Here is a 26,931-nt window from a genome sequence, read left to right on the forward strand (position 1 = left end):
GGGAGGAAATGCAAGCTTAAAAGTCGATTAAAACCCCACCTGCAGCACCCCTCTGCCAACCAACCATCAACCCCTCTGCTGGAAACCACAGGAGAGCTGCTCTTGTGCTGGAATCCGGCTTGCTGGTTTCCCACTGGGGCATCTGATTGGCCACTGTGAGAACAGGATGCCAGACTAGATGGGCTTCATCCAGCAGGCTCCTCTTCTTACGTTCTTCACCAAACCTTGGCCCCCAGACACGACTGATGGTGGTGCGTCTTCCAAGGCAGGGGACTTCCTGACTCTGGGGGAGCCGCCCAGCACACCTCCCTCTCACCCCACCCAGAGTGGAACCGATGACTGGCAGGGATTGGTTTAGGCAGGGGTTCTCAGCTAGTACCTGGACACACCCTGGGGCTGGCGAGAAGGGAAAGGAACCTCTCCCAGGCACACAGAGCTGCTTTTTGTCGGCGCCGTTTGCTTCCGAGGCTGCAAAATGCAGGGCATGCGTATCTCAGTCTCCCACCCCACCCTGCAATGATGCTGCAAGCGAGACAACGGCGTCTGTATGGCAAGTGGAAAAGCGAGGCCGAGAGAGGGCACCCACCCAGGACTGCTTTTTGCAGGGCACCTACAACACCTATTCAGTGGCTGGTTCCCGTTTCCAGGAACTGGGTTTTGCCATCCTCTGAGAAGCTGGACTTCAATCTGATCTGATGCTTTAATGGAGCCCTTGCACTGTCCAAAACAAGGACCTTTGCCAAGAGAGGAAATGGAGACAATTGCATCAGCCTGTTCCAAGGAGAGTTGTGGGCTTTCAGCCATCCCGGGGCATGTGTGAAACAAGTTTACGTCACTGCACAGCATCCCAGGAGGATGGAAGGAGGCAGCGGAAATCTTTGTCCTGGCTCTTAGGACCCAGACCACGAGCTGCTCCCCCTCCCAGCCTTCCTCCAACAAAGGCATGCGCATTGCCTCGGAAAGGTAACGTTTTTCTAAGATTCAGATCTAAGGAGGCCCACGATTACCCCATGGGATATTGCAAAAGTAAGCCACAGCCCTCAGGACTTTACATCCCAAGATCTTAAAAAACTTCCTCTGCCCCCAATTCTACAAAGTTCACCAATGCCTGTTCCCTCGACACTGAAATCTGCAGGCTTCTACGCGTTCCACTGCCTGCAGACACGCGTTCAAACCTTAAACGTGAAAATCTTCAGTCTGCCTTTATCTATGCCAGTGTTTCCCAACCTTTTTTGGGCAAAGGCACACTTGTTTGATGAAAAAAATCTTGAGGCACACCACCATTACAGCCCCGTGACGTCAGCGCGCAGCGTCACGCCGGGAGGGACGCACAAAAGTGTAAGTTTCAATTTTTTTCCCTCCCCCTTGCCGGGGAACCTCCAAGCTTTGGGGGTGGGGGGGAGGAGGCAGCAAAGCAAGGGACTGAGGGACTCCTCCAACGACAAGGGTTGGGGAAGAAGAGAAAGGGCTATTCCGCTCCAGTCACGGGAGGGGAATATGTACTGGCCCAACTGGTGTGCGGTCTTCGGAAAGCGGGGTGTGGGAAGGAAGCCTAGGCTCGGGGTCCACCGACCTCGGCGGAGAAAGGCAACAACCGAAGCCTCCCGACGGTTTTGGGGGAGACGTTCAGAACTTCCCTGGGAGTTTCTCAGCCTGCCTTTCGGAGGAAGAGGCGGAGGGGGCCTGGGGATGGCGGTGGCCTCGGCCTCACCCTCCCTCCGTTCCTCTACCTTTGTAGTGGACGCGCAGGTTGTTCTGCGAGAGGCTGATGTAGCTGAATTCGTCCTTCGGGCTCCAGGAGCGCGGCAGTGGCGTCTCCTGCTCGTCCACGGCTGGGTAGAGCCGCTTGAGGCGCCGCTTGAGCTCCTTCTCCTGCTCGTTCAGGGCCGGGTCGCCGCCGTGAGGGAAGGGCGCCGGGGCGCTGCTGCTGCCGCCGCCGCTCCCGGCAGGCATGGGCCCAGCTGAGGCAGCGGCGGCTGTTGTGGTGGTGGCGGCGATAGCGGGCGGAGGAGGGGGCAGCGGCGGGGCCGAGGTGGCCGGCGGGGGAGGCGGCGGCGGGTGGAGCAGGAGGGCAGCTGAGGCCGGTGAGGGAGTAGGGTTGCCCGGGGCTTGAGGAGCCGTCGCCGGGAGTTGCTGCTGCTGTTGTTGCTGCTGCTGCCCGGACATGCCGGCCTCCTCCTCCTCCGCTGTCCCAAGTGAACTGAGAGGAGGCTTGAAAGAGGTGTAGTATAATATAAAACGGGAAGAGGAAGCCCCAAACCGGAGTGAGACCCGGGGAAGAAGGAAGAGGCGGCAAAGAGAGGCTCCGCTTCTTCGGCTGAGGGACCCGACTGAGCTCGCGCGAAGGCGAGCAGGGGGTTTGGAAACGGACGGAGCCGATGACGAGCCGGCGCATGCGTGCAGCGGCTGGCCTCGTAGGGAGCCGAGGGGCGGGGCTTCCTTTCTGAAGGAGCTGAGGGTGGGGGTCCTCCGGCGCCTTCGGCGAAACGGCGCCGGCCCAGAGCGCTTCTAGGAGGCTGCCTTTGTGCGCGACGTTAAGCCCTCTTTCCCTCCCTCCAGCCCCGTGTCACCTGTGGAAAAGGGGGCTGGATCCAGTGACGCAACTCGGAAAACTGTTAGGGAAGCCAGAGCAGGAAAGTGAGTGGAGGGCGGCGTCGCCGCTTTAACCCACGTTTCCTTTTTGAAAGAGAAACTTAAGTCAGTGTTTCCCAACCTTTTTTGGACTCGCCCGCCTCCCTCCAGGCAACATCTCGCGGCACACTAGTGTGCCGCGGAACACCGGTTGGGAAACACTGATCTATGCAGCTATACAGAACAAGAGCAATTGACACAAGCGTAATTCGCTGTAATTCCTCACTAGGAACCAATGAACCAAGTGCAGTCAGCTTTTCAAATTCCAGGGGACAACAATCAGTCTAACTCAGGCATCCCCAACCTTCGGGCCTCCAGATGTTTTGGACTACAATTCCCATCATCCCTGACCACTGGTCCTGTTAGCTAGGGATCATGGGAGTTGTAGGCCAAAACATCTGGAGGGCTGCTGGTTAGGGATGCCTGGTCTAACTGTTATGAAAACATGCTCCTGTTGGAGAGACGAAAGCTGCTTCCCTCCTAGGCTGCCACGAGGCGCAGGATTCTGCTCCAAGTATGTCCACATTTAGATATCAAGAGAGACAAACTATGATACATTAATTTGCATGTGTACAAACACTTCCTATGTTGCAAGATTCAGGACTGGCAAAAGAGAGTCCTTCATGCAGAGCAGAGTTAAACTATGGAACTCCCTGCCACGGGAAGAGAGAGGAGGAATAAATCCTCTCCTCCTGGGCTGGCACTTCTGCTGTGATAATGTGGCAGGGTGCATCTGATAAGGGTGCGGAGTCTCCCCAGGCCCTGCCCACAGGCTGCTCTCTGAAACGCAAAGGCAGGTATTGCGGCTGCTTGCCAGGTGTTTGCTTAGCAGAAAACAATGGGCCTGCAGGGCCAGGACGTCCTGAGAGAAAGAAAGAGAGAGGGAGGGAGGGAGGGAGGGAGCCTCCTTGTCACCTGCTGAGGGTCTGTTCTGCAACACTACTGGCTGCCTCCTCTGTAAGTTGCATCTCTGTCACCATGCCAATGCATTTGCTTTTCATGCCCTGTTTTACTTTTAGGGTATGTTCAGTCGACTTTGGTTCAGCAATTTGTTCTGAGAATCAAAGGAGGCAGCCAAGGAAATTGAATAACATTTTCATGTACGCAACAAGGGCAGGAAGAGTCTTAATAGCACAAGGATGGAAGAATGAAAAAATCGACCAAAGAACTGTGGCAAGATAACAAAGAACTGTGGCAAGATAACATAACATTATGTTTGCTGACTGGGAACAGTTGTGGGACACTGGTATGAAATTTACGGTATGTAATGCTTTAAGAGAGAATATCATGAAAATGATGTATAGGTGGTACATGACACCAGTCAAGCTTGCAAAAATCTATCATTTGCCCGATAATAAATGTTGGAAATGTAAGGAAACTGAAGGTACATTCTTTCACCTTTGGTGGACGTGCCCTAGGATTAAGGCTTTCTGGGAGATGATCTATAATGAAATGAAAAAGGTATTTAAATATACCTTCCTGAAGAAACCAGAGGCCTTTCTCTTGGGCATAGTTGGCCAATTGGTCCCAAAGAAAGACAGAACTTTTTTTATGTATGCAACAACAGCAGCAAGAATATTGATTGCAAAGTATTGGAAGACACAAGATTTACCCACACTGGAAGAATGGCAGATGAAGGTGATGGAATACATGGAATTGGCAGAAATGACTGGCAGAATCCGAGATCAGGGAGAAGAGGCGGTGGAAGAAGACTGGAAGAAATTTAAAGACTACCTGCAGAAATACTGTAAAATTAATGAATGTTGAAGGGATGTTGGACTGAAAATAAGCGGTATTGGTAAAAAGACGAATAAGAATATGTAAATGCGGATTGACAATGGCTGGAAATATATAGTTATAAAGGGTTAAGATAATAAGTAAAGATAAATGATAGAGGGTAAGGATTTGCTGAACTAACTATGTGAACTGGAATACAGAGAAGGGGTGTGTGAGGAGGTCAGGAAATAAGTAAATGAAAGATATGACATGAAAATATTGACTGTTTTTCTCTTTTTTCTTAATTTTCTTCTTTATTGTCTAATTTGTATTTTTTTCTCTCTCTTTTATTATTGTTATGTTTTTTTCTTATCTACAATTTTGTAATTTTTATTGTCTGGAAAAGTTTAATAAATATTATTTAAAAAGAACAAAGAACTGTGGCAAGAGAAACTGATGCGGAAACTATGCAGAATTGGCGAAATTGACATACAAACTGCGTGATAAGGACAACCGTGACTTCAAAGAAGATTGGGAACCTTTTACAAAGTACTTAAAGAAACAACAAACTGAACTGGACTCCTTGGCAGGTTTTGAATAAAATACACAAATTTATTGTTGGTAATATATAGAGAGATAGGTTAAGGATCTTTACAATTTAAAGAGTTTAATATGTGCTGAGACACCAGAGAGAGGAGCTGAGGGAAGTCTGGGGGTGGGGGGGAGGGGGGTTTCTGGTTTGGGGAGGGGAAAAATGGGGGGGGGGATGAGGATGATGTGTTTTTGGTGAATTGTTATGTTGAAATTCTTAATAAAAAATTAGTAATAAAAAATACTAAAAGAGAGAGAGAGAATCAAAGGAGGAGGAAGACAAGCAGGCATAAAAGGCAACGTGGGGAAACCTATTCTCCTGGGAGATTCAACACCCGGTGACAAAACCAACGCATAAAGCAGAGAGCAAGGGAGAGGCTGCAGTGAATTTTCGGGGGTTTCACCCCCAAACGTGCTGGAGTGTTGTGTTCAGTTCTGGGCACCCCACTTTAAGGAGGATACTGACAAGCTAGAAGGCGTGCAGAGGAGGGCAAACGAAATGATTGAGGGTTTGGAAACGGAGCCTCATGAGGAATGGCTGAGGGAGTTGGGGATGTTTAGCCAGGAGAAGCGAAGACTGAGAGGTGAGATGATTGCCACCTTCCAAGACCTGAAGGGCTGCCACATCGAAGCTGGAGCAAGCTCGTTTTCCGCTGCTCAGTGACAGATGGAATGCTCCAAAGCGGGCGATGAAAGGTTCAGGAAGGATAAAAGAAAGTTCTTCTTCATGCAGGACGTAGTTCAACTATGGAACTCGCTGCCACCGGAGGCAGTAATGGCTACCAACTTGGAAAGCTTTAAAAGAGGATTAGACAAATTCATGGAGGAGGAAAGGGCTATCGAAGGCTACTAGCCATGACGGCTCTGCTCTGCCTCCGCAGTCAGAAGCAACAATGCTTCTGAATCCCGGAAGGGGAGAGGGATCTGGCGTTCGAATCCTGCTTGCAGGTTCCCCAAAAGAGGCATCCACTCGGCCACCGTGAGAAGAGGATGCTGGACTTGATGGACAAATGGCCTGATGTCTGTCTTATGTTCGTAAGACAAAACTGCAAAGCCAGTCAGTAAGGGGCTCTGAAATTCAGCGGCAGATGGAACGCCCCAAGCTGAGTGGGAAGGAGATACCGGAGAATCCAGGTTTCCTCCAGTTCACACTGATAAGAGAAGGGAAAGCAGGTTCAGCGCCGAGGGCCTTCTGGCGGTTCCCTCGCTGCGAGAAGCCAAGTCACAGGGAACCAGGCACAGGGCCTTCTCAGTAGTGGCACCTGCCCTGTGGAACGCCCTCCCACCAGATGTCAAAGAGGAAAACAACTACCAGACTTTTAGAAGACATCTGAAGGCAGCCCTGTTTAGGGAAGCTTTTAATGTTTAATAGGTTATTGTATTTTAATATTCTGTTGAAAGCCGCCCAGAGTGGCTGGGGAAACCCAGCCAGATGGGCGGGGTATAAATAATAAATTATAATAATAATAATATTATTGTTATTTCTAAGAGCATCAAACTCAGCAAGGTTGGGTGGATGCTGGCGTGGAAGGAAGTGTCAGGAGCTTCCCCAGAGCGCAACACAACACAAAGCAAGAATTCCGAGGAGGAAGCCAGTCCCCAGGAGGGCTGAGATCCACAGACTCCGAGGAGGGAGAGCAGTGGAATGTCCTCCCATGACTTGGCTCCTGGACCGCATTGCTCCTTTCTCCAAAGGCAAAGGCAATCTTCAAATCTCTGCAGGGCTGTCACAGGAAGATGGAGCAAGCTTGTTTTCTGCTGCTCCACAGGGAAGGGAACAAACCAAGGGATCCAAACGACAAGAAAGGACCAAAGAAACACGAGGAAGAACTTTCTTAGGGCAAGAGCTGTTTGACAGTGGAGCAGACTCCCTCAGAAGGTGGTGGACTCTCCTTGGAGGTTTTTAAGTAGAGGCTGGATGGCCGTCTGTCGGGCGTCCTTGAGCACTGCAGAGGGTTGGGCTAGATGACCCCTTGGGGGTCGCTTTGATGAGGTGCCAGGGCGAGGGAGAGGGATGTCGTCGCAGCAGCTGCCTTCAGGCCTTTCCAGAAGCATCCGGCACAGGCCTCGCTATGCAACGGCAGCATGGGACGCTGCGGGGAATGCGAAAAATGTGCACTCTGGCAGGCGAGTTTCTCAAATAAACACATTGCCTGGGAAGAGCAGAACAGGCCACCGCTGTGTCACTGAAGCAGCCTCACAACTTGCGAAGCCCACCAAAAACACAAGGCAGCCACTCAGAACACAGCAGTGGTTCCCAAACATTTTCAGGCAACCGCTCTTTTGGTTTCCTCCCAGTGCCCCCCACTCTACCCTACAAAAAGCATCCTTCAGAACAGCAGTTTGCACAACCCACTAAGGAAGGCGAGAAGTCAATAAAGGTCAAAACAGTAATGATTAACTGCACACTTATTCAAAATCCAGGGACGCGGGTGACGCTGTGGGTTAAACCACAGAGCCTAGGACTTGCCGATCATTAGGTTGGCGGTTCGAATCCCCGCAACGGGGTGAGCTCCCATTGCTCGGTCCCTGCTCCTGCCAACCTAGCAGTTCGAAAGCACGTCAAAGTGCAAGTAGATAAATAGGTACTGCTACGGCGGAAAGGTAAACGGCGTTTCCGTGCGCTGCTCTGGTTCGCCAGAAGCGGCTTGGTCATGCTGGCCACATGACCCAGAAGCTGCACGCTGGCTCCCTCGGCCATAAAGCGAGATGAGCGCCGCAACCCCAGAGTCGGCCACGACTGGACCTAATGGTCGGGGTCCCTTTACCTTTACTATTCAAAATCCAATGAAAACTATTTGCTTGATGAACTTTATCTGGGGATAGCAGCTTTTCAAAGACTGATATTTATACCTCCAGCTCTCCCACTTACCCCCAGGGTGCTACCACCCAATTTTGGGACCGCTAGAACACAGGCAGGGCAATTTCAAAGCCACCGCCACACACAAGCTGTCTCAGCCACCCTCTTCGCTGGCTCCTCTGCAAGGCAAAACTTGTTTTCGGCTCACATTTCTGCCTCGGAGAAAAAAACGTTTCCCTCCCCAATTAACAAGGAATATTTGTGACGTTCCCGGTTTCAGAGATAACCCCGTGCTCTCGGCAGGGACCTGGCGCTCCATGGCGTTCCAGGGGCCTGTTTGGAGCTGCGGCTTAACGAGGAATTTCTGTCTCCCGGCAGAAAGGAGCCTGTGAGCTGAAGTGAAACCAGACAAAAGTCCTTCTCCGTGAAGCAGCGCAGAGCTGAACCGTGGAGTTCGCTCCCACCGGACACAGTGATGGCCGCTGACCCAGATGGCTTCAAAAGAGGATTGGACAAATTCATGGTGGAGAAGAGGGCTGTTGATGGCTACTGGCCACAAAGGCTCTGCTCTGCACCTCCACATTCAGAGGCAGCAATGGTTCTGAATGCCCGGAAACCTCAGTAGCAGAGAGTTCCTCTGGTGCTCAGATCCTGTTTGTGGGTTTCCCATGATGGGCATCCGGTTGGCCACTGTGAGAACAGCCGGATCGAGAAGGCTCTTCTGATGTTCTTACAGTGAGGGGGGGAAAGTATTTGATCCCCTGCTAAATTTGCCCGTTTGCTCTCTGACGAAGAAAGGACCAGTCCATAATTTTAATGGTAGGTTTATTGTAGCTGTGAGAGGCTACACATCAGCCTCGAAATCTTACTGACTTGGAGAGGATCTGCCAAGAGGAGTGGGACAAAATGCCTCCCGAGACGTGTGCAAACCTGGTGGCTACCTCCCAGAAACGTCTGACCTCTGCAATTGCCACCAAGGGTTTTGCCACCAAGTACCAAGTCATCTTTTGCAAAGGGATCAAATACTTATTTTGCTCATTATAATGCACATCAATCTCTAGACTTTTGTCGTCTGGGTTTCTGGGGGTTTTTCCTGTTGTTATTCTGTCTCTCACAGCTACAATAAACCTACCATTAAATTTAAAATTAAAATTACGGACTGGTCATTTCTTCGTCAGAGGGCAAACGGGCAAATTTAGCAGGGGATCAAATACTTTCCCCCCCTCACTGTATGTCTTGGGCCAACTAGGAGGCCCAGCCCAGAGAACCGGCTAATATATTTGCACATGGGACCATGTACACATCACGCCCCTGTCCTTAAGCACGTGTGTTGGGGCCAGCAAGGCCGGTGCTCCAGGATGCTCTCCCAAAGAAGGTACATGTAATTCTGATGTGCTTTTGGTGGTGGAGCCTCATCTATGGGACTCCCCCTCCCCAATCCAAGTGGTTTGGCCCCCTCGTTGGCTTTCTTTAGGGGAGACCCAAAGACATTTCTTTTCAACCCACCTTTGGTTAGGGAAGTCAGGGCTACATTTACTCTCACTTTGCACTTGCTTTTATTAAAGATAGTTTGCCGGGATTTGGGAGGGCGGCTGTGATGGAAGTTTGTGTCCTATTTTTATGCCGCTCTGCCAGAATTCACTGAAAATCTAAAACCAATTTACGTGTGATTTTAAAGCAGGGTATTTTTTTATGCTCGAATGTAATTTTAACTCGTGGAACTTTCTGAGAGGACTTACGGTCTTGAAAGCAGCATAAGAATCAAATAAATAAATAAATACTGGGCATTTATTAAGAGGCAGAGATCATTCAGCCAGTTCCCAGCTGAAAAGTTCTGTGTGTCTGTCCCGCTGGAGAGTGACGTCTGCCAAAGCGGCAAATGGCACCGGAGACACTGCAAAGCCGTTTGTTCCTCCGAAGTGGCCGCCTTTCAGGCTCCAGGGAAGCCGCCTTGCGTTTCTCCTCTCCTCGTGTCAGGAGCAGAACAGGCTGCACCCAGCTGCTGGTGTTTCACCTGCCCTGGTGAGCCAGGAAAGGAGGCCCTCAGTCCAGTTCACAGGGCCAAGTCGGGGCAACCCCACACCTGTCTGGAAGGAGGAGCGCAACACCTGCAAGATGCTCTCTGCACTCCACCTGCAGTTGATTGTCACGTCCATACAGACTGTTGCATAAGAACCTAAGGAGAGCCTGCTAGATCAGGCCATTGGCCCGTCTAGCCCAGCATCATCTTCTCATAGCAGCCAACCAAAGGGAAATCCATAAACTGTGGGATGTAACAACATAAGCAGTCAAGTACAGCACTTCCTGTTTGCCCAGAGTGGACATGCAGGGGGGTGTTACTCCACAGCCAGGAGGACTTCCTGTCACACCTGGTCTGGAGCTTCCTCCCCCTGTGTGTGACCAGGTAGCTGGGTGTGACCCTGGGAGACCCCATAAAAGGGGCTGGTCATGGAGCCACCTCCCTCTTCTTCCTCTTGATACTGGTATATTTTGCTATCTGCCGGCCCTCAGCCAGCAGCACATGGGCTCATCCCCATATGGGATGAACTCAAACCCTCTTCTGCAACTCTAAGCTAAAGCCTGCCTTCCAGGAACCAACTGTGAACTGAATGTGAGTAAACATCATCATTTTAAGGGAAGACTGTTGTGTCTTTATTCTTTTTAAAATGGAACAAAGGAGATTTACCAGGAATAAACCCAAACTAGACAAGCCAGATTGGATTGCTTAAGTAAAGAGATTCAAAGAAATCCACCAACTAGCTTCCTGCTATATATTGGGGAATGTCGTGCTGCTGCTGAGTGAGGAAAGATACTATTAAATCAACATACCCTCTCCTGGTATCTACAACATTCCCACACAAACAAAACCTGAACACAGGAGGCCTCTCTTCTCCAACGGTTGGTGGTATTCAGAAGTATTGCTGCCTTTTACAAGGAGGCAGACCGCAGCCTCTATCGTTGCTAAGAGCTGCTGCTAGCCCTCTCCACAAATTTGCCCCATCCTCTCTTAAAATCATCTAGGCTGGTGGCCATCACTGCCTCCTGTGGCAGGGAGTTCCACAGTTTAACCATGTGCTGCATGAAAAAGTCCTTCTTTTTATGGGCTCAGAATCTTCCAACGCTCAGGTTCACTGGATGTCCGCGTTTGTTAGAGAGGGAGGAAAACTTTTCTGTCTAATTTCCCATTACTTCAGTTCATTAAAACCTTCAGATGTGGGAGTACTTCACTGGGAACGGGGTGTGTATAACCCTGTTTGTGGATTAAAAAAAATCGTTTGAAAGGACCTCAGAAGCCCCGGCCTTGCGCAGAACTGTCTTCATGGCCCCTTAGCCCAGGACAGGCCCCTCCACTCCTTCTGGGGGCGACTGCAAGATTATTTTCTGTCCGGGAAGCGACTCTTCCAGGGTCCAGACCCAGAAGGGCCTTGCCTCCCCCAAACTGCTTATCAGCAGGCCTGTGTCGGAGAGCAACTATGTGGAGCGATGTAATTGCTCTGTGTTGCCAAAACATGCTAAATGAGCTGCCTGGGTTCTGAATGCTGTAACTGAGCTTTTGCCGCCTGGTTGGTGGCTGGGAGGGAGCGATGGCCAGAGGGGGAACACGAAGTGCTAAAGGCCAAGGAACACACGAGAGGGAGGGAGACAAAAGGCTCCACACCCTGAGCACTGCTTGCCTGCACATGTTCAGGCATTTTTTAAAAGGGTGGCGGGGACAGGGAGGTTCTCAGGGAACTGCATGCATGCACAGAGCTGCAGAGGCAAAACAACAGACGGTGATGAGCCGAGCCTTGCCGCAGCAGAAGCAGCTCCTCCTGCAAAGGCAGAGTTGGGGGGGGGGGGGGCGCTTCCAAGCCACAGTGGGTCCTGGGTGGCTTCCATTATTTAAGTGACTCAGCCTCTTCTCCGTTGGCCAGAATCAGGCCAGATAACTGGAGGATGTGAGGAGGGAGAGAGGGAGGGAGGAAGGAAGAGGCTGATTTCATGCCCCTTTTAGAAGCCTCTCTCTAGTGAAACAAAACAGGAACCCCAGTTTGTGCTGGCAGGGAGAAAGAGGAAAGAAGGTGCCCTGGGGCCTGCCTGTGGCAGGTCCTGGGTTCAAACCCTGAATATTTGGGGCAAAGCACCCTCTATCCCAGGCCTCACCGACTACAGTCATGGGTTGCAAGCTAAAAAGCCTCACTGCTCTTTGCTTGCTGCAAATAGGACAGACTAACAGAGCCGTGTGGACGCCGCATGCCAATAACTGCTCACAATTACACTATAAGGAAATAGATGTCAGTTTGATCGGTTAATCTGCAGGGATTATTCCGGTCACAGAGATTACCTCCATTGTTTAGCCCATCCATCCACCAAAGACAGACCAAGAAGAAACAAATTCAGAATACAGGGAGGTAAGGGTTAAATCAGTGGTTCTGAAATGAGCTGAACCATCCCTGGGGGTGGGGAGTGGTTCCCTTGGAAGGTGCTAAGAGGTAAAGGGGTGGCAGGGGTGTGTGATGGAGGCATAAACAACTATCAGATTTTGAGAAGCTGGTATCACTGGATCAAGTTCCTCAGTTTTGCTGAAATAATTCAATAGTTTAAACCGGATTTTGAATAATTGTGCAATTCACTGTTTTACTGTTTTATTGTGTTATTATCTTCCTTTTGAATGATGGTTTTCACAGGGTAAGGAGCGCTGGAGATGAGTTCATAGAACCAGGGGAGCAGAGCCCCCAAAATGTTTGGGAACCCCTGGTTTAAACTAAGTGCTAGAAGAAACCCCCTCGCTGTAAGACCAGTTGGAATAAGCTGCCTAGAAACCTGGACTCTCCACTGAGGTTCTGCTGTCTCCATCCTCGGGAGGCTTCAAGATCTGACAGGTAACAGCTCACCTGCATGAACTTCTGGGTGTTTAAAGCCAGCAGTCTTCTGGTCCACACAAAGCACTAGATGCCCACCCTTGATCCTTGCTGGGTGATACTGGCACATGGTGGGCAGGAGCGAGGTCAGGACAGGCCCATCATGCTTGCTTTGCAAGGGGGCTTCATCCAGTGCTTTGTGGTTCGTTAGTGCCAAACCAGAAGCACAAGCCAGTCTCCTACCAAAGTATTTGGGAAGATCTGAGCAAAAGTCATCAGCAAGCCAGGTGCTAGCGAAGAAGGGAGACAGCCAGGGCAGCAGCAGGCACCACCCATGGCACCCTGCAGCAGCCTCCAAGACTCACCTTTCCTGGAGATCGTGCAGACTCTGCTCAGCTCTGTGGAGACCTTCGAGGTCCTTCATCATCTTCTTCATGTGCTCTTTCGAGTAGCGGTTCTGGATGTAAGCAAACCAGCAGCCGCCCACCCCGATCACAATGGACACCACCAGCATGAAGTCCTTCAAGTGGTTATGACGGGTCACTGGGGAAACAGAAGTCACACAATGGCCTATTTAGACAAGGAAACAAGCCCACCTCCTCTCCTCTCCTTCCTTCCTTCCCTTTGCTCTTTTGCATTTGATATAACACCTGTGGCTGCGCTTAGGTCAGGCAAGGAAAGCTCCAAGGGGCAGGAAGAGCCCATAGTAGCCAACTTTCCATACAAACTTCGGAACCACACATAATTCTTTGCCCAAGGCAGAACCCTGTACACTAGCACACTGGACATCAACTGGTGGACAGGGATTTGGCTTAAAAGTGGGCCCCGGGTTTTCGCCAGCACAAGTCGGTCTAGTAGAGGACAGCGTCACCCTTAGTTTCAGAAAAACAGTGATGTTAGTCTGTGCCCTGATTCTGAAGTGTCCTCCCCAGAGAGGCACACTTCACACCAGCACAGCAACCTTTTCGGCGCCAGATAAAGATAGGACCAGGCGTTCTAGATTACAAACAGTTTCATTGGCCCTGTTTTGTTTCTTTGGATTTTTATTCGCTTGCCTTGTTGCACTCTGCAATAATTATTAGTGGCATTTCAAACTGCCTTTATGTGTTGTGTGTGAATTAGTTTATAATACAATTTGCAATCTCTGCAATTCCATCCCCCGAAACTCAGTTAAATAAAAATATTTATATTTCACATTTTTAGTTTTATTTGTGAGCCACTCAGATTTTTGTGTGTGTGTGTCTGAGCAGTACAGAAAAGCTGCAGATAAATTAAATAGTGTGCATGCACAATTATTATTAACTAGTTACAGGGATGCAGACATCCTCTCTCTTGAGCAGGCTGCCTCAAACTCGGCCCTCCAGATGTTTTGCGACTACAATTCCCATCATCCCTGACCCCTGGTCCTGCTAGCTAGGCATCATGGGAATTGTAGGCGAAAAACATCTAGAGGGCTGAGTTTGAGGAAGCCTGCTCTTGAGGCTCCTCTTGGAGGGACCTCTTCTTCTCCCATCCTTCAACAGCAATATACTACTCCTGGGGATTCTTCCTGACTTTGCAGCGGTTGCCCCTGCCATGGTATGTTGCCTTGCTTCTGCCCACCAGCCTGCCAGCATCCTTGTTCCAGTTCCCGCACTCTCACCCCCTGGATGGACTTCTCAGTGGGGACACTGGCTGGCCATCAACTCTGCCCCAAGGCTGGCCCTCCCATAGCTCCAGCCCAACAGATCATCCTGCCTTCTTGGACTCCCCACTGGCCCAGCAGCAGCCAAGCCTCGGAAAGTCATATTCTTCCCCAGCTATTCTTAGATCATGTGCTTGCAGAGCATTCCTGCAAAAGCACTAAATATACACATCCCTGCCTGAAGCATGAGCTCCATCACCAATGCATTATTTACTTTATTTATGAATCACTTCCTACGAGGCGTCTTGAAGCGATTCCACAGCACAAATTAAAACGCATCTAAAACAACTGCAAGTCGAAAGAGTTTCAAATCTTTTTTTTTTTTTTTACCATTTAAAGAGTCTTTAATGATCACAGCAAAAGAACAAAACATCCATTCTTGGAATAAAGGTGTTCTCAATTAAGGATTCCACCCACTTCCCTCATAGTCACTTCCATCTTGCAACCTGATCTCGCATCCAACCTGATTTTATCTGCTCTACGTGACCTTGGACTGATAGGTTGAATACTTTCCTTTTTTTTTTTTTTTTTTTGCATTTTAAAATTTTATTGGTTTCCAACCAGTTATACATTTTTATCCATATCATAACATTCTTATCCATTTTGGACTTCCTTCAACGTTACTGACAATCATTCGTAGTTTTCCCTTTCATACGCATTCCGTTCTTACATATTGCCGTTTTCCCTCCCTTCCTTCATTATTTCTATTCGACAATACTTATTAATTCTTTACAGTGCCTCTTTTAAACCCACCAGCGTTGTATTTACATCACAGTTGTTTTCCAGATACCCCACAAATTTCCCCCAGTCTTGAATAAACTTTTGGTCTTTCGTGTATCTAATTTTCCCTGTTAATTTATCCAATTCTACATATTCTATCAATTTTTCTCTCCACTCTTCCACCGTTGGAATTTCCTCCTGCTTCCATCTCTGTGCTAGCACAATTCTTGCGGCCGTTGCCGCATACTGAAAAAGTTTGCGGTCCTCTCTTTCTATATCTTTTCTTACAATACCCAATAGGAAGATTTCTGGTCTTTTAACGAAGGTATATCTCAGCATCTTTTTCATTTCGTTATAAATCTCCTCCCAAAATTTTTTAATTTTTTTGCATTCCCACCATTGATGGTAAAATGTCCCCTCTGTCTGTCTGCATTTCCAGCATTTATTATCTATCTTGTACATCCTTGCCAGCCTTACTGGCGTCATATACCACCTGTAAAGCATCTTCATCATATTTTCTTTCAAAAGCGTACAGGCCGTAAATTTTATGTTCACCTTCCATAACCTTTCCCAATCCTCCAATTGGATATTGTATCCAAAATCCCTTGCCCACTGGACCATCACTGATTTCACTTCCTCGTCCTTCGTATTCCATTCCAACAGTATTTTGTACATTTTCGACAGATTTTTACATTCATTATTCACTATCTCCTTTTGATACCTAGACTCTTTTTCCTCGTAACCCCTTTCCTTCACCTCCTTTTTGAACATTTCGTTAATCTGAAAATAGTGCAACCAATCATATGTAAAAACTTTGACCTGGTCATATGGTTTTATTTTCCACTTTCCTCCTTCGTTTGTCACCATTTCTTCATATTTTCCCCACTTTCCTCTCATGTTGATTTTCTTTACCCCCATTATCTCTAACGGAGATAGCCAGTGAGGAGTTTTGGGTTCTAATATGTTTTTATATCTATCCCAAACCTCTATTAGAGCGCCTCTGAAAACATGGTTGCTAAACCCCTTGTGAACCCTCTTTTTGTCGCACCAGAGGTAGGCGTGCCACCCATGTCTGTTATTAAATCCTTCCAAGTCTAAAAGTTCATTATTCTCTAATTTTACCCACTCTTTTATCCAGCACAAACATGCTGCCTCATAGTACAATCTCATGTCTGGTAGGGAGAAGCCACCTCTTTCTTTTATGTCAGTCAATAGTTTGAATTTAATTCTGGGCTTCTTCCCTTCCCAGACATATCTTGAGATCACCTTTTGCCAGTCTTTGAAATCTTTTGTGCCTTTTATTATGGGTATAGTTTGGAACAAAAATAACAGCTTGGGGAGCACCATCATTTTAATCATTGATATTCGTCCCCAGAAAGATAGTTTCATTCTGGCCCATGTCTCCATATCTTTTTTTATTCTATTCCAAACTGGGGTATAATTGTTTTGGTACAAATCAATGTTCTTTCCGGAAAGCCATATTCCCAGGTACTTAACTTTTCTAACTACCTCAATCCCTGTTCTTTGCTGCAGTAGTTCAATCTTATCTTGGTCTAAATTTTTGACAATCATTTTTGTTTTCCCTTTGTTCAATTTAAATCCTGCTAAATTTCCAAATTTCCCCATCTCTTCCAAACTCTCCTTTATGCTTTCTATCGGCTCTTCCACAGTCAAAACCACATCGTCTGCATAGGCTTTAACCTTGTACTCGTTAGCCCCTAATGTGACCCCTTTAATTTGTCTGTTTTGTCTTATTGCATTTAGTAAGGTTTCCAGAATCACTATAAATAACAGTGGCGAAAGGGGGCATCCCTGTCTTGTTCCCTTAGCTATTTTAATATCTTCAGAAATGACGTTGTTGACTATCAGTCTTGCTTTCTGTTCTGTGTAGATTGCCCTTATACCATTCAGAAATTCCTGTCCCACCTCCATAACCTCCAAGTTTTTCAACATGAAGTCCCAGACTACATTGTCGAACGCTTTCTCCGCGTCTACAAAAATTAAGCTTGCTGGTTTATCGCACCTATCGGAAAGGAATTCAATAATGTTGACTATATTCCTTGTATTATCACTTATTTGTCTTCCTGGCAAAAAACCAGCTTGGTCTTTATGTATGATTTTTGATAGTATCTTTTTTAATCTTTTAGCTAAAACGCCGGCAAAGATCTTATAGTCCGTATTTAATAGGGAGATAGGTCTGTAATTCTTAATCTGTGTTGGGTCCGAATCTTGTTTTGGGATTATTGTAATAAAAGCCTCTTTCCATGTTTCAGGAATGTCCTTTTCTTTTAAGATGTTATTCATTACATCGGTCAGCGGGGCTATCAACTTATCTTTCATTTCTTTATAATAGCTTGATGTAAACCCATCTGGGCCCGGTGCCTTCCCTCTTTTCAATTCTTTTATCACTTCTTCTACCTCTTCTCTACATATTAGGGCGTTAAGTTGTTCTTTTTGGTCTGTCGGGATCTTCTTCAACATCTTTTCTTCGAGATATCTTTCTATTTTCTCCTTATTATTCCTTTCATTGTTCCTATAAAGTTGTGTATAAAAGTCCACGAACCCTTTCCTAATTTCTTTCGGGTCTGTAATTTCTTCCCCATTTAATTCAATTTTGTTAATTAGTTTTTGTTCTTTCCTTCTTTTTACCTGCCAAGCAAGCCATTTTCCAGATTTATTTGCAAATTCAAAATTTTTTTGTCTTAACATTTTTATATTCCATTCGACCTCCTTATTTATTAGCATTGCGAATTGGGTTTGTAGAGCCTTTATTTCCTGCCTTATCTTCTCCTTATTAGGTTTTTTAATCAATTTTTGTTCGTTGTCCGTAATTTGTCTCAAGATCTCTCTTATCTTTTTATCCTTGTTGTTCCTTTTCCATGCATTTTGTTGGATACATAGACCCCTCATCACTGCTTTGGATGCATCCCATACTACACTCATTTTTGTCCCTTTATCTGAATTATCTTGAAAGTATTCTGACAATTTTTTCTGTATTTTTTCAACAAATTTTTGGTCGTCCCAAAGATTATCATTCAGTCTCCATCTGAAAGTCCGTTCTTCGAATCCTTTTAACTCCATCTTAATCGGATTGTGGTCTGAGATAACTTTAGCCTGTATTTCAATTTTTTGGATTCTTGGTGCTAATTCGTTCGACACCCAAATTTGGTCTATTCTTGACATTGATTGGTTTGGTTCTGAATGGTACGTAAATTGTTTTTCTAACGAATGCCTAAATCTCCAGATGTCAATTAGGTTACAGTTCTTAATCATCATAAAAAAAGTCTTTGGCAACTTCCCTTCTTTATTCTTTGTTTCCCTCAATCTATCCATTTCTGTTGATACCACGCCGTTCATATCTCCCATTATTATAATTTTTTTATCCATATATTCAAATAATTTTTCTTCCAATAATCTAAAGAATTCTGTCTTGTTCCCATTTGGGGCGTAGATTCCAACAATTATCAGTTCTTCACCTTGCCATTTAATCTGAGCCGCTATTATTCTTCCTTCCTCATCCTTAAATAGTTGGCGGGACTCAATTTTATTTTGAATATATAAAACCACCCCTCTTTTTTTCTTTTTATCTGAAGATACAAATTCGTTCCCTAACCTTTTATTGATGAGGCTCTTCCTGTGTTTTTTGGCCACGTGTGTTTCCTGTAAGCATATGATATCCAAGTTCTTCTTCTTTAAAATACGTTCAATTCCGTTCCGTTTCTTCTTATTGTTCATTCCATTAATATTCCAGTTCCATAATTTTAACGTCATTCTCCTTACCACTATCTGGATTTAAGAATTTAAACTTAAGGTCTTTCTGTCTCTTCTCCTTCTTCTTCTTCTCCCTCTTCGTCCGACTCTCTTCCGCTCTGTTCTTCTTCTTCACCTAATTCAGATTCCTCCTTCTTTCTTAGTCCTCCTTCTGCTCCTTTAATCTCTTCCTCTCCTTGTTGTAATTCTTTGTATCTTCTTGTGAATTTCCCTATTTCCTCAGGGCTTAACAATCTTCTTTTAACTCCTTTGTAAAAGAAAGAGACACCCTCCGGGAATTCCCATCTAAAATCGATCTTATTTTTCTTAAGTAGTTGCACCAGTGGTTTGTAAGCTTCTCTTCGTTTCAACAGCCTTATTGGAATGTCTTTAAATATAATTATGTAATTCCCGTCAATGTAAAGTCTCTTCTCTCTGTTCCTTTGCAAAATCAAATTTCTCATCTCTCTATCCTTAAAAGTAATTAGACAATCGCCTGGGAATTTCTTTAGTCTATTTGACTTAATTTTCATTTTGTAGGCATTCTGTATTGTCATTGCCAAATCCTCTTCCGGAAGCTCCATCCACTGCGCAATTTCTTTTATTAATCTTTCTCTTATATTTTCGTTTTGCATTTCTGGAACTTGCCTCAGCCTTAAATTAACCTCTCTCTGTTTCAGTTCAAGTCGAAAGAGTTTCAAATCTAGTGCAGAAACAAATAAGGATAAAATAACTCCACTAGTCTTCATTGGAGAAGGTGCCTGCCTGATATCTAGCAGAAGGGAGTTCCAAAGGGCATTGAAGGCTCAATTCAGACTTCCTATGGGACAGATCTCCTGAGAAGACGGTGTGTGCGGGATGCCCTGTCCTGAAGAGTACAGTGATCAGCTGGGTATAGAAGGGGCCGGCCAATCTTCCAGGTACCCCGCCTCCAAGCTGCATAGGCCTTTGTACACCAGTACCGGCACCTTTAACTTTATCTAGTAGCTATTTGGTGGCATGTGCAGTTCTGTGAACAGTGGAGCAACAGGACAGCAATATTCCTGGTTAGAGCATGGCGCTGAGAACGCCAAGGTTGCAGGTTTGATCCCCGTATGGGACAGCTGCACATTCCTGCTTTGCAGAGGGTTGGAATCGATGACTCTCCGGGTCCCTTCCAACTCTACAATTCTATGCTTCTATCCTGCCTCAGTGAGCAGTTGAGTTTCTGCATTCTCCCTCAAGGGCAGCCCCATGCGGAGAGCATTGCAATCATCAAGGTTACCAATGCAGGAACCACAGTGGCCAAGCCATCCTAGACCAAAAACTGTCTTCCCAGCACTCCTTCGCCTCTCTAGCAATAGAGATGCATCCAGGGGCATCTCCGAGCTACAAGCCTGCTCCTTCAGGGGAGTGAGACTCCATCCAAGGCAGGAAACTGGCCAGTAATCCACTCAGGAACTGCTCACCCACAATGCCACCAACCTGCCAGGATTCAGAATCTGACCCTCGTCCAGCCCACAACTGATTAGAAGCCCTGATCCAGGGTTTGCACAACCTTTCCTGATTAAGCTACACCCTGTGCAAATGGACCCTTGTTGCATGGCCACCTGATAATGGCTACTGTCAGTCACACCAAGTCTAGCACACAGGGTGGAGCCTGGTGTGAGACAGGGCTGCAGGGTCAAGTCCTGGGGTCTCCTTCGGCCTCCAATCAGCCAGCAAAGTAAATTGGAAATTCCTATCGCAGAAACGGGTAATTGGAAAGCACTCCTCACTTCACCTAAAATGGTAAGATTCCTAGGAGGCAGTTATGTAACTCCTCTGCTAGAGAGAAAGAGGAGATCACCCTGAGAACACAAGGACTCTTCAAAGAGCTCAGAGCAATCAAACCATGGCTGGATTTGGGGATTAGAGTGGCAGGGAGCCAAAGTTTCAGGAAGGCACTGCAAACAAGGAAAGATCCATCCTTAGAAAAATGACCCCAGGGTTTTGTTTCCTTATGGTATATGAGGAAGCCTCCCACTTTCTCTGGGTTGGACGGGACAACTGGAGCTGCAATCCTCAAGCCCTTGGGTTGACTTCACTCGGCAGCATTTACAAAGCATCCCTAAGAATGGCCAGCTTTCGCTATGACAGCTTGCACCTCGGAAGGGAGCTTCTGAGACTTGGAGAGGCCTCAAGAGAGACTCGTAAGAACCTAAGAAGAGCCGACTGGATCAGGCCAAGGGTTCATCTACTCCAGCATCCAGTTCTCACAGTGGCCAACCAGGTGCCTCTTCTGGGAAACCCACAAGCAGGAGTCAAGCACAAGAGCAGGGGTCTGCAACCTTTAAGACAAAAAGAGCCACTTGGCCCGTTTCCGAAGAAAAAAAACCTGGGAGCCGCAAAACCATTGCGACATTTAGAACAAATATAACACTGCATATATTGTTTCTTACCTTAATGTCCGATCTGACAGCGGGCGGGAAGGTGACGTCGGGACAGTGCGTGAGTAATGCATGCACTGCCCCCATGCGACGTCACAGCCAGTACAGTGCCCGCCACAGTGGGGAGTGTCGGGGCGCACAATGTACCTCCTCCCCTCGCTAGTATCCACCCCGGAGCCGCGGCAAAGGTGTAAAAGAGCCACATGCGGCTCCGGAGCCGCGGGTTGCAGACCCCTGCACAAGAGCAATGCTCTCCCTTCCTGTGGTTTCCAGCAAGCACTGCTGCCTCCATAGCTAGTAGCCATCAAGAGTCATCCATTCATTTGCCTAACCCTCTTTTAAAGCCATCTAGGTTGGAGGTATTTAAGTATACCTTCCCCAAGAAACCAGAGGCCTTCCTCGTGGGCATTGTTGGCCAGAAAGTGTCAAAGAAGGACAGAACTTTTTTTATGTATGCAACAACAGCAGCAAGAATACTCATCGCAAAATATTGGAAGACCCAAGATTTGCCCACACAGGAAGAATGGCAGACGCAACTGATGGACTATATGGAGTTGGCTGAAATGACTGGCAGAATCCGAGAATTGGGAGAAGAGACAACGGAAGAGGACTGGAAAAAAATTTAAGGACTATTTACAAAAACAGTACAAACTCTATGAATGCTAAAAAAAACTGCACGATTGAAAATAACATGGTACCAGCAATCTAGTTGAAAGATATAGGAGATTAAGTGATGTTTAAGAAAAGGTTAAAATTTGAAGTAATATTATGTTTAAATTATGTTGATAAGTATTTGACAAAAAATATTTGAAGTTCAGAGACATAATATCTGAGAGGTACAAAATAAGAACTGAAAGAAGGTAATAAATTGCTGTTTTTAATTGTATTACTGAGAACGCAGGGAAGGGAGATGTGAGGAAGTCCAAGTAGTTATGAAAAAAAAGGGTGTTATGAACAGTTATGATTTTCTTTATTCTATGTCTATGTTTCTGTTTACTTATGGTCTTATTTGTTTGTTACTTTTTGGTGAGGGTATTGTATATGTTTGGTGTTTTTTCTTTGTTTAAAATTTGCAATAAAAATATATTATAAAAAAAAATAAAGCCATCTAGGTTGGTGGCCACCACGGCCTCCTGCGAGTGGCAGTTATGAGCTGCGTTAAAGAGTCCTTCCTTTCATCTGTCCGGAATCTGTCCACTTTGTTACAGAAAGCCAGGCTCACGTACTTGGAAGAGCACCTGGAAAACTCATGGCTTCCTTTTGCTGTAAATCTCTGCCATCCCTCCTTTTACCATTTGCAAACTTAAAAAGTGTCGTTTTTTTGTGAGGCAAATAGCAGTCGATGGGAAGCCTATGGAGCCACAGGTCCCTCTTGGGTGGGGAAGGGGAGTTTAACTCTTTCCTTGCCACAGTCCTGACAAAAACCATTTCCCCCAAAACTGATATTTGCATTTCAAGCGAAATTGCTGGTGGTGGCAAAGCAGGCTTCCTTTCTAATGGATGGCGGCTGCTTCAGCGATGGGAACCATGGAGATTGTATGGGTACCGTGTGGGGTGTAACAGCAGAAGAACAAGAATGGGTTTATGTGCTGTAACGGTCCGTAAGAGATTTATACTTTGAGGCTGGTTATGGAAGGAAGAGGCCTGCTGTCTGCTCACATGCTGAATGGAAACACTCTTGGCTGGCTTGCTGACCAGTGCTGTTTGTTTACTCTCAGAATGGTGTTTTTATGTGAGATCCGAGGGACCTTTCAACCAACATGCTCTTAGGGAGGCCAGTCCTTATTTGGATGGCTCTGGGCAGGGCTGGGTCACTGAGAACTCAGCGCAGAAGAACTTCAAGGCTCTTCTGGGTTGCTGGTTCTGACCCTCCAGTGTTGCTTCCTGGAGTATTCGGCTTGGGAGGCTTGTCTGAGCCATCAGATCTCTGGCACAATGCCCCATTTCTTCTTGTGCCACACAATGATCTGGACCGGGCAGATGAATGGGTGGCAAAACAGTAGAGCCCCACAGACTCCGCCCTGGGTCTCAAATGGACTGTGTGCCATCTCTCTGCTCCCTCCCTCCCTCCTATCCCCATCTTATTTCACTCTCTGTAACCACCTAATAATTGCTCAAGAGAGTTCCCTCTGAGTCCAGCGAAAACAAGAAGGCGTAGGGCTGAGTCCTTGAAGGGAAATGGAGCACTTCTATTTGTATTGGGTCAGTTTTCTCATGGATGAGGTCCCTGGAGCCTCATGGCCTTCCCAGAGCCCTCTTGATTGCACCAAAAAACCCTTTAACTGCTTTGCACTGAATGCTGCTTTCCGGACACAGTGGTGATGTCTGCTTTGCATCTTGGTGGTGTCTCTGGCACCTACTATGTATTTATTCTGGCACTGCTAATTGTGGGGATGGATGTTGCTTGCTGGCAGTAGCGCAAGAATCCAGACACCATGGCCTGCCTAAAAATGAGAACTAGTGCATAGAATCATAGAACTGTCGGGCTGGAAGGGATCCCGAGGGTCATCTAGCCCAACCCCCTACGAGGCAGGAATCCCAGGTAAAGAATCCCTGATAGATGGTTACCCAAACTCTGCTTTAAAGCCTCCAAGGAAGGAGAGTTCGGAAGGAGTCCACTCCATGGTTGAACAGCTCTTGCAGTCAGAAAGTTCTTTGTGTTTAGTCAGAATCCCCTTTCATGTAACTTGAAGCCATGGGTCTTCTTCTCCAGAGTGGGAGAGAACAAGCTTGCTACAACTTCCATGGGGCAGGGCTTTGGATATTTGAAGATGACTATCTTGTATCCTCTCAGTCTCTAGGCTAAACATACCCAGCTACTCTAACCATTCCTCCTAAGGCTTGGTTGTCAGACCTTGGATCATCTCAGTCACCCTGCTCTACACAAATCCTTCAGCTTGTCAATATCCTCCTTCAACTGGGGTGCCCAGAATGGCAGAAGTTCTGCAGCAGGAGAAAAATGCCATCACAGCTATTGAAAGTGAGCCTGCGGTGGGGCAAGTGAGCGGCCTTGGCTTGCTTCTGCCTTGACTTGATGCCCTGTTTGTCCTTCTCAGCATCCCTCAAACCCTAATGAGTATCCATAGGCGCCGACTCCATGCGGCCTGAGGGGGCCCGAGCCCCCTCAAAAATTCGTTTGGGGGGGCTCTGCCCCCCCAATAATCTCGGGCGCCCCTCCAGCAGAGCGCCGCCGCCACCCCTTCCTCCGCCTCCGGCTCCTGGGGCTGGGGGCTTTCCCTGGCCGGCGGGGCGGAGCTTCCCAGGGCCCCACCCAGCGGCCGCGCCTGCAAAAGTTGCAGCCCGAAGCGGCAACAGCAACAGCCTGCGGAGCAGCAGAAGTTCTTCGGAGAGAGCCGCTGCTGCGCCACCCACCAGCCCCAATGTCACCATGTGAGCCCCGTTCGCAGGCGGAGGGGGACCGATCCTGATCTGGGGGCGGTGGGCGGGCGTCGGGGCTCCCCGCTAGCTGCCCTGCTTGGGGCGGCGCCTCCCCGGCCTTAGGCCCCGGCACGCAGCCCGGTTGCTCTCCCTCCCTTTCGCTTTTGCACCCCGGCGCGCTGGCCCGTCCCGTTGCTCCTGGCCACCACGGAGGGTAGTTAAAGTCGGCCGGACACTCTCTCGTTTCTTTTCCCAGGCTTGCGTGGCGTGGGCAGAGGCGCGGCCTCTAGGCATAGGCAGAGTGCCTTCGGGGACGCGTCTCTACCGACGCACAGAACGGCTGCAGCCCTAAAGTGGCCCGCTGCCGAAGTTGCGTTCTCACGCCTCTCCAAGGCTAGTCCTCCTCGGAGTAGACATTACTGGCTTAAGTGCATTAATTTCACTGCGCCTGCTCCAAGTAAAACTTTTTGGGCAGCAGCCCCATGTCTACTTGGCAGTAAATCGCCTTGAATTCCATGCTGGGTTAGGGCGGAAGCCTTAAAGGAAAGGGATGCACCCCCGCCTCCTCCCCACCTGCTCCCTCGCCAGCCAGCCAGCCAGCCAGCCGCGCGCCCTAGCCGGAGAGCCCTGGCCGTCCCCGTCGCGCAATCGGCTGGATCTCCCTTCAGCAGGCCGTGCTCACAACTCGGCCCAGGGACCCCACAGCAGCGGATCTCCGGCCCAGCTGAAGAATCCGGCAACAAGCCCCCTCCTCCCCAATCGCTCCGCCGAAATACGCTCCAAAGCCCCCCAGATAGGCCGCCGGCCGCCAAGTCTCGTGGCGCCCTGAGCGAGGGTCTCTCCCCAACACCGCCACCTCGAACTGCGTTCTCCCGGCTACCCGAGCGAACCAGCGGCAGGACCCCGGTATGGGCCCCCCCAATATTTTTAATAAGTCGGCGCCCTTGAGTATCCCTGGGTAAGGAAGCTTTCAGTCCAGGGGAGAGCAAGGAACATTCACAGAAGGAACAATTCCTCCCCTTCCTTTGCACTTTCCTCAGAAGGTATTGCAATACAGTCCCTGGGGACTGGATCCAATTTCGCAAAGGCATAATGGAAATGTCCTCCTTGAGAAATGCAGCCGCACAAGAACAGGTCTAGGAGAAACACCCCGCCCCCTCCACTTCTACTGAGAAGGCTGAAAAAGCCACCCTGCTTCAAATTGAATTCGGGAGGTGTTTAGGAGATGCAGTGGGCTGATAGCTGCCCCTTCGCGTTCTCATAGAGACATCGTCAAAATTGCAGGACGGTGACCCTGGGAAAAGCTGGGCGCACCAGACTTTCAGCTCTGACATTCCTGTGTGCGGTGCCAGGAGGATGTATCCAGCTCAGGGCTTCACAATGCCAAGATTTTGCAAGTGTTTTGCACTGAGAGAGACGTCATCAGCATCTTATGCTACAGGCAAAGGAACCAGAAAGAGGGTTAGTCCTTATCACGGTGCCTCGGAAGATGGGAGTTTTGCTTTCCAGACCTCTCAAATGTTTTTATTAGCAGTGAATCAAGCTCATGCACAACTACCACCGATAGACTGTAATAACCTCTTATAAGGAGAGCCTGCTGCTGGATCAGGCCAGTGGCTCATCTAGCCCAAAATCCTGTTCTCACAGTGGAAAATCAGATGCCCCAAAGGGAGAACTACAAGCAGGATTCGAACACAAGAGCCATCTTCCCTCCTGTGGTTTCCAGCAACTGGTACTCAGGAGCAACCGGGTGCAACATCGGGGGGGGGGCGCTCGCACTTGCAGCTCTCTGCCCCCTGCTAAAATCCATGGGTTAGGGGACGCAAATTACTTGCCTTGCCCCGGGTGCTGACAACCCACGCTATGCCACTGTTCAGGAGCACTGCAGTCTCTGACTGTGGAGGCAGATCAGAGCGATTGCTGCCAAAAGACATCTCCATGAATTGTCTACTCCTCTTTTAAATCCATCTGGGTTGGTGGCCATCACTGCCTCTTGTGGAAGCAAGTGCCATAGTTTACCTCTGCCCTGCATGAATAAGTTCTTTCGACAGCCTTGCACCCCCCTGGTATGCACTCTAGGGGTGCAGGTTTGAACACAGGAAACGTGGATTCGAGTCCATGCTCTCCTCAAATCTCTGGGTGGCCGGGGCAAGCCAAGCGCTTCAAGAAGCAACCGTGCTGCTTCCAAGTGCTGGGGAACAAGAAAGAATTCTCCCTTCCTAAAACGTTTGTATTTGCTCACCTTCCAAAGGAGGGCAAGACTGATATCTGTGGGGCTGCTGCTGCTGCTGCTGCAAAGGAATCCTCCTATGGCTTCCTCCACACACAGACCCCCTGTGAAGCAGCAACGCTCACCAGATATTCTCGACAGACGGTCTCCTGCATTTGCAGGCACCATCAGCGCTGATTCTT

The 26,931-nt window shown here is 48.1% G+C and overlaps 1 protein-coding gene across 10 annotated transcripts in view; it reads right to left on the bottom strand.

Annotated features, from left to right (window-relative positions):
- Positions 1-26,931, bottom strand: part of STIM1 (stromal interaction molecule 1) — a 113,331-nt gene that overhangs the window by 13,121 nt on the left and 73,279 nt on the right. For all 10 annotated transcript variants that reach the window (XM_082219171.1, XM_082219170.1, XM_082219166.1 and 7 more), the window contains one exon: positions 12,945-13,122. In XM_082219171.1, coding sequence (XP_082075297.1) covers positions 12,945-13,122 — 178 coding nt within the window. The remainder of the gene's footprint in view (positions 1-12,944; positions 13,123-26,931) is intronic.

This window comes from Podarcis vaucheri (genome assembly GCF_965113315.1).
Source record: "Podarcis vaucheri genome assembly, chromosome: 4".
Lineage (NCBI taxonomy): Eukaryota > Metazoa > Chordata > Lepidosauria > Squamata > Lacertidae > Podarcis > Podarcis vaucheri.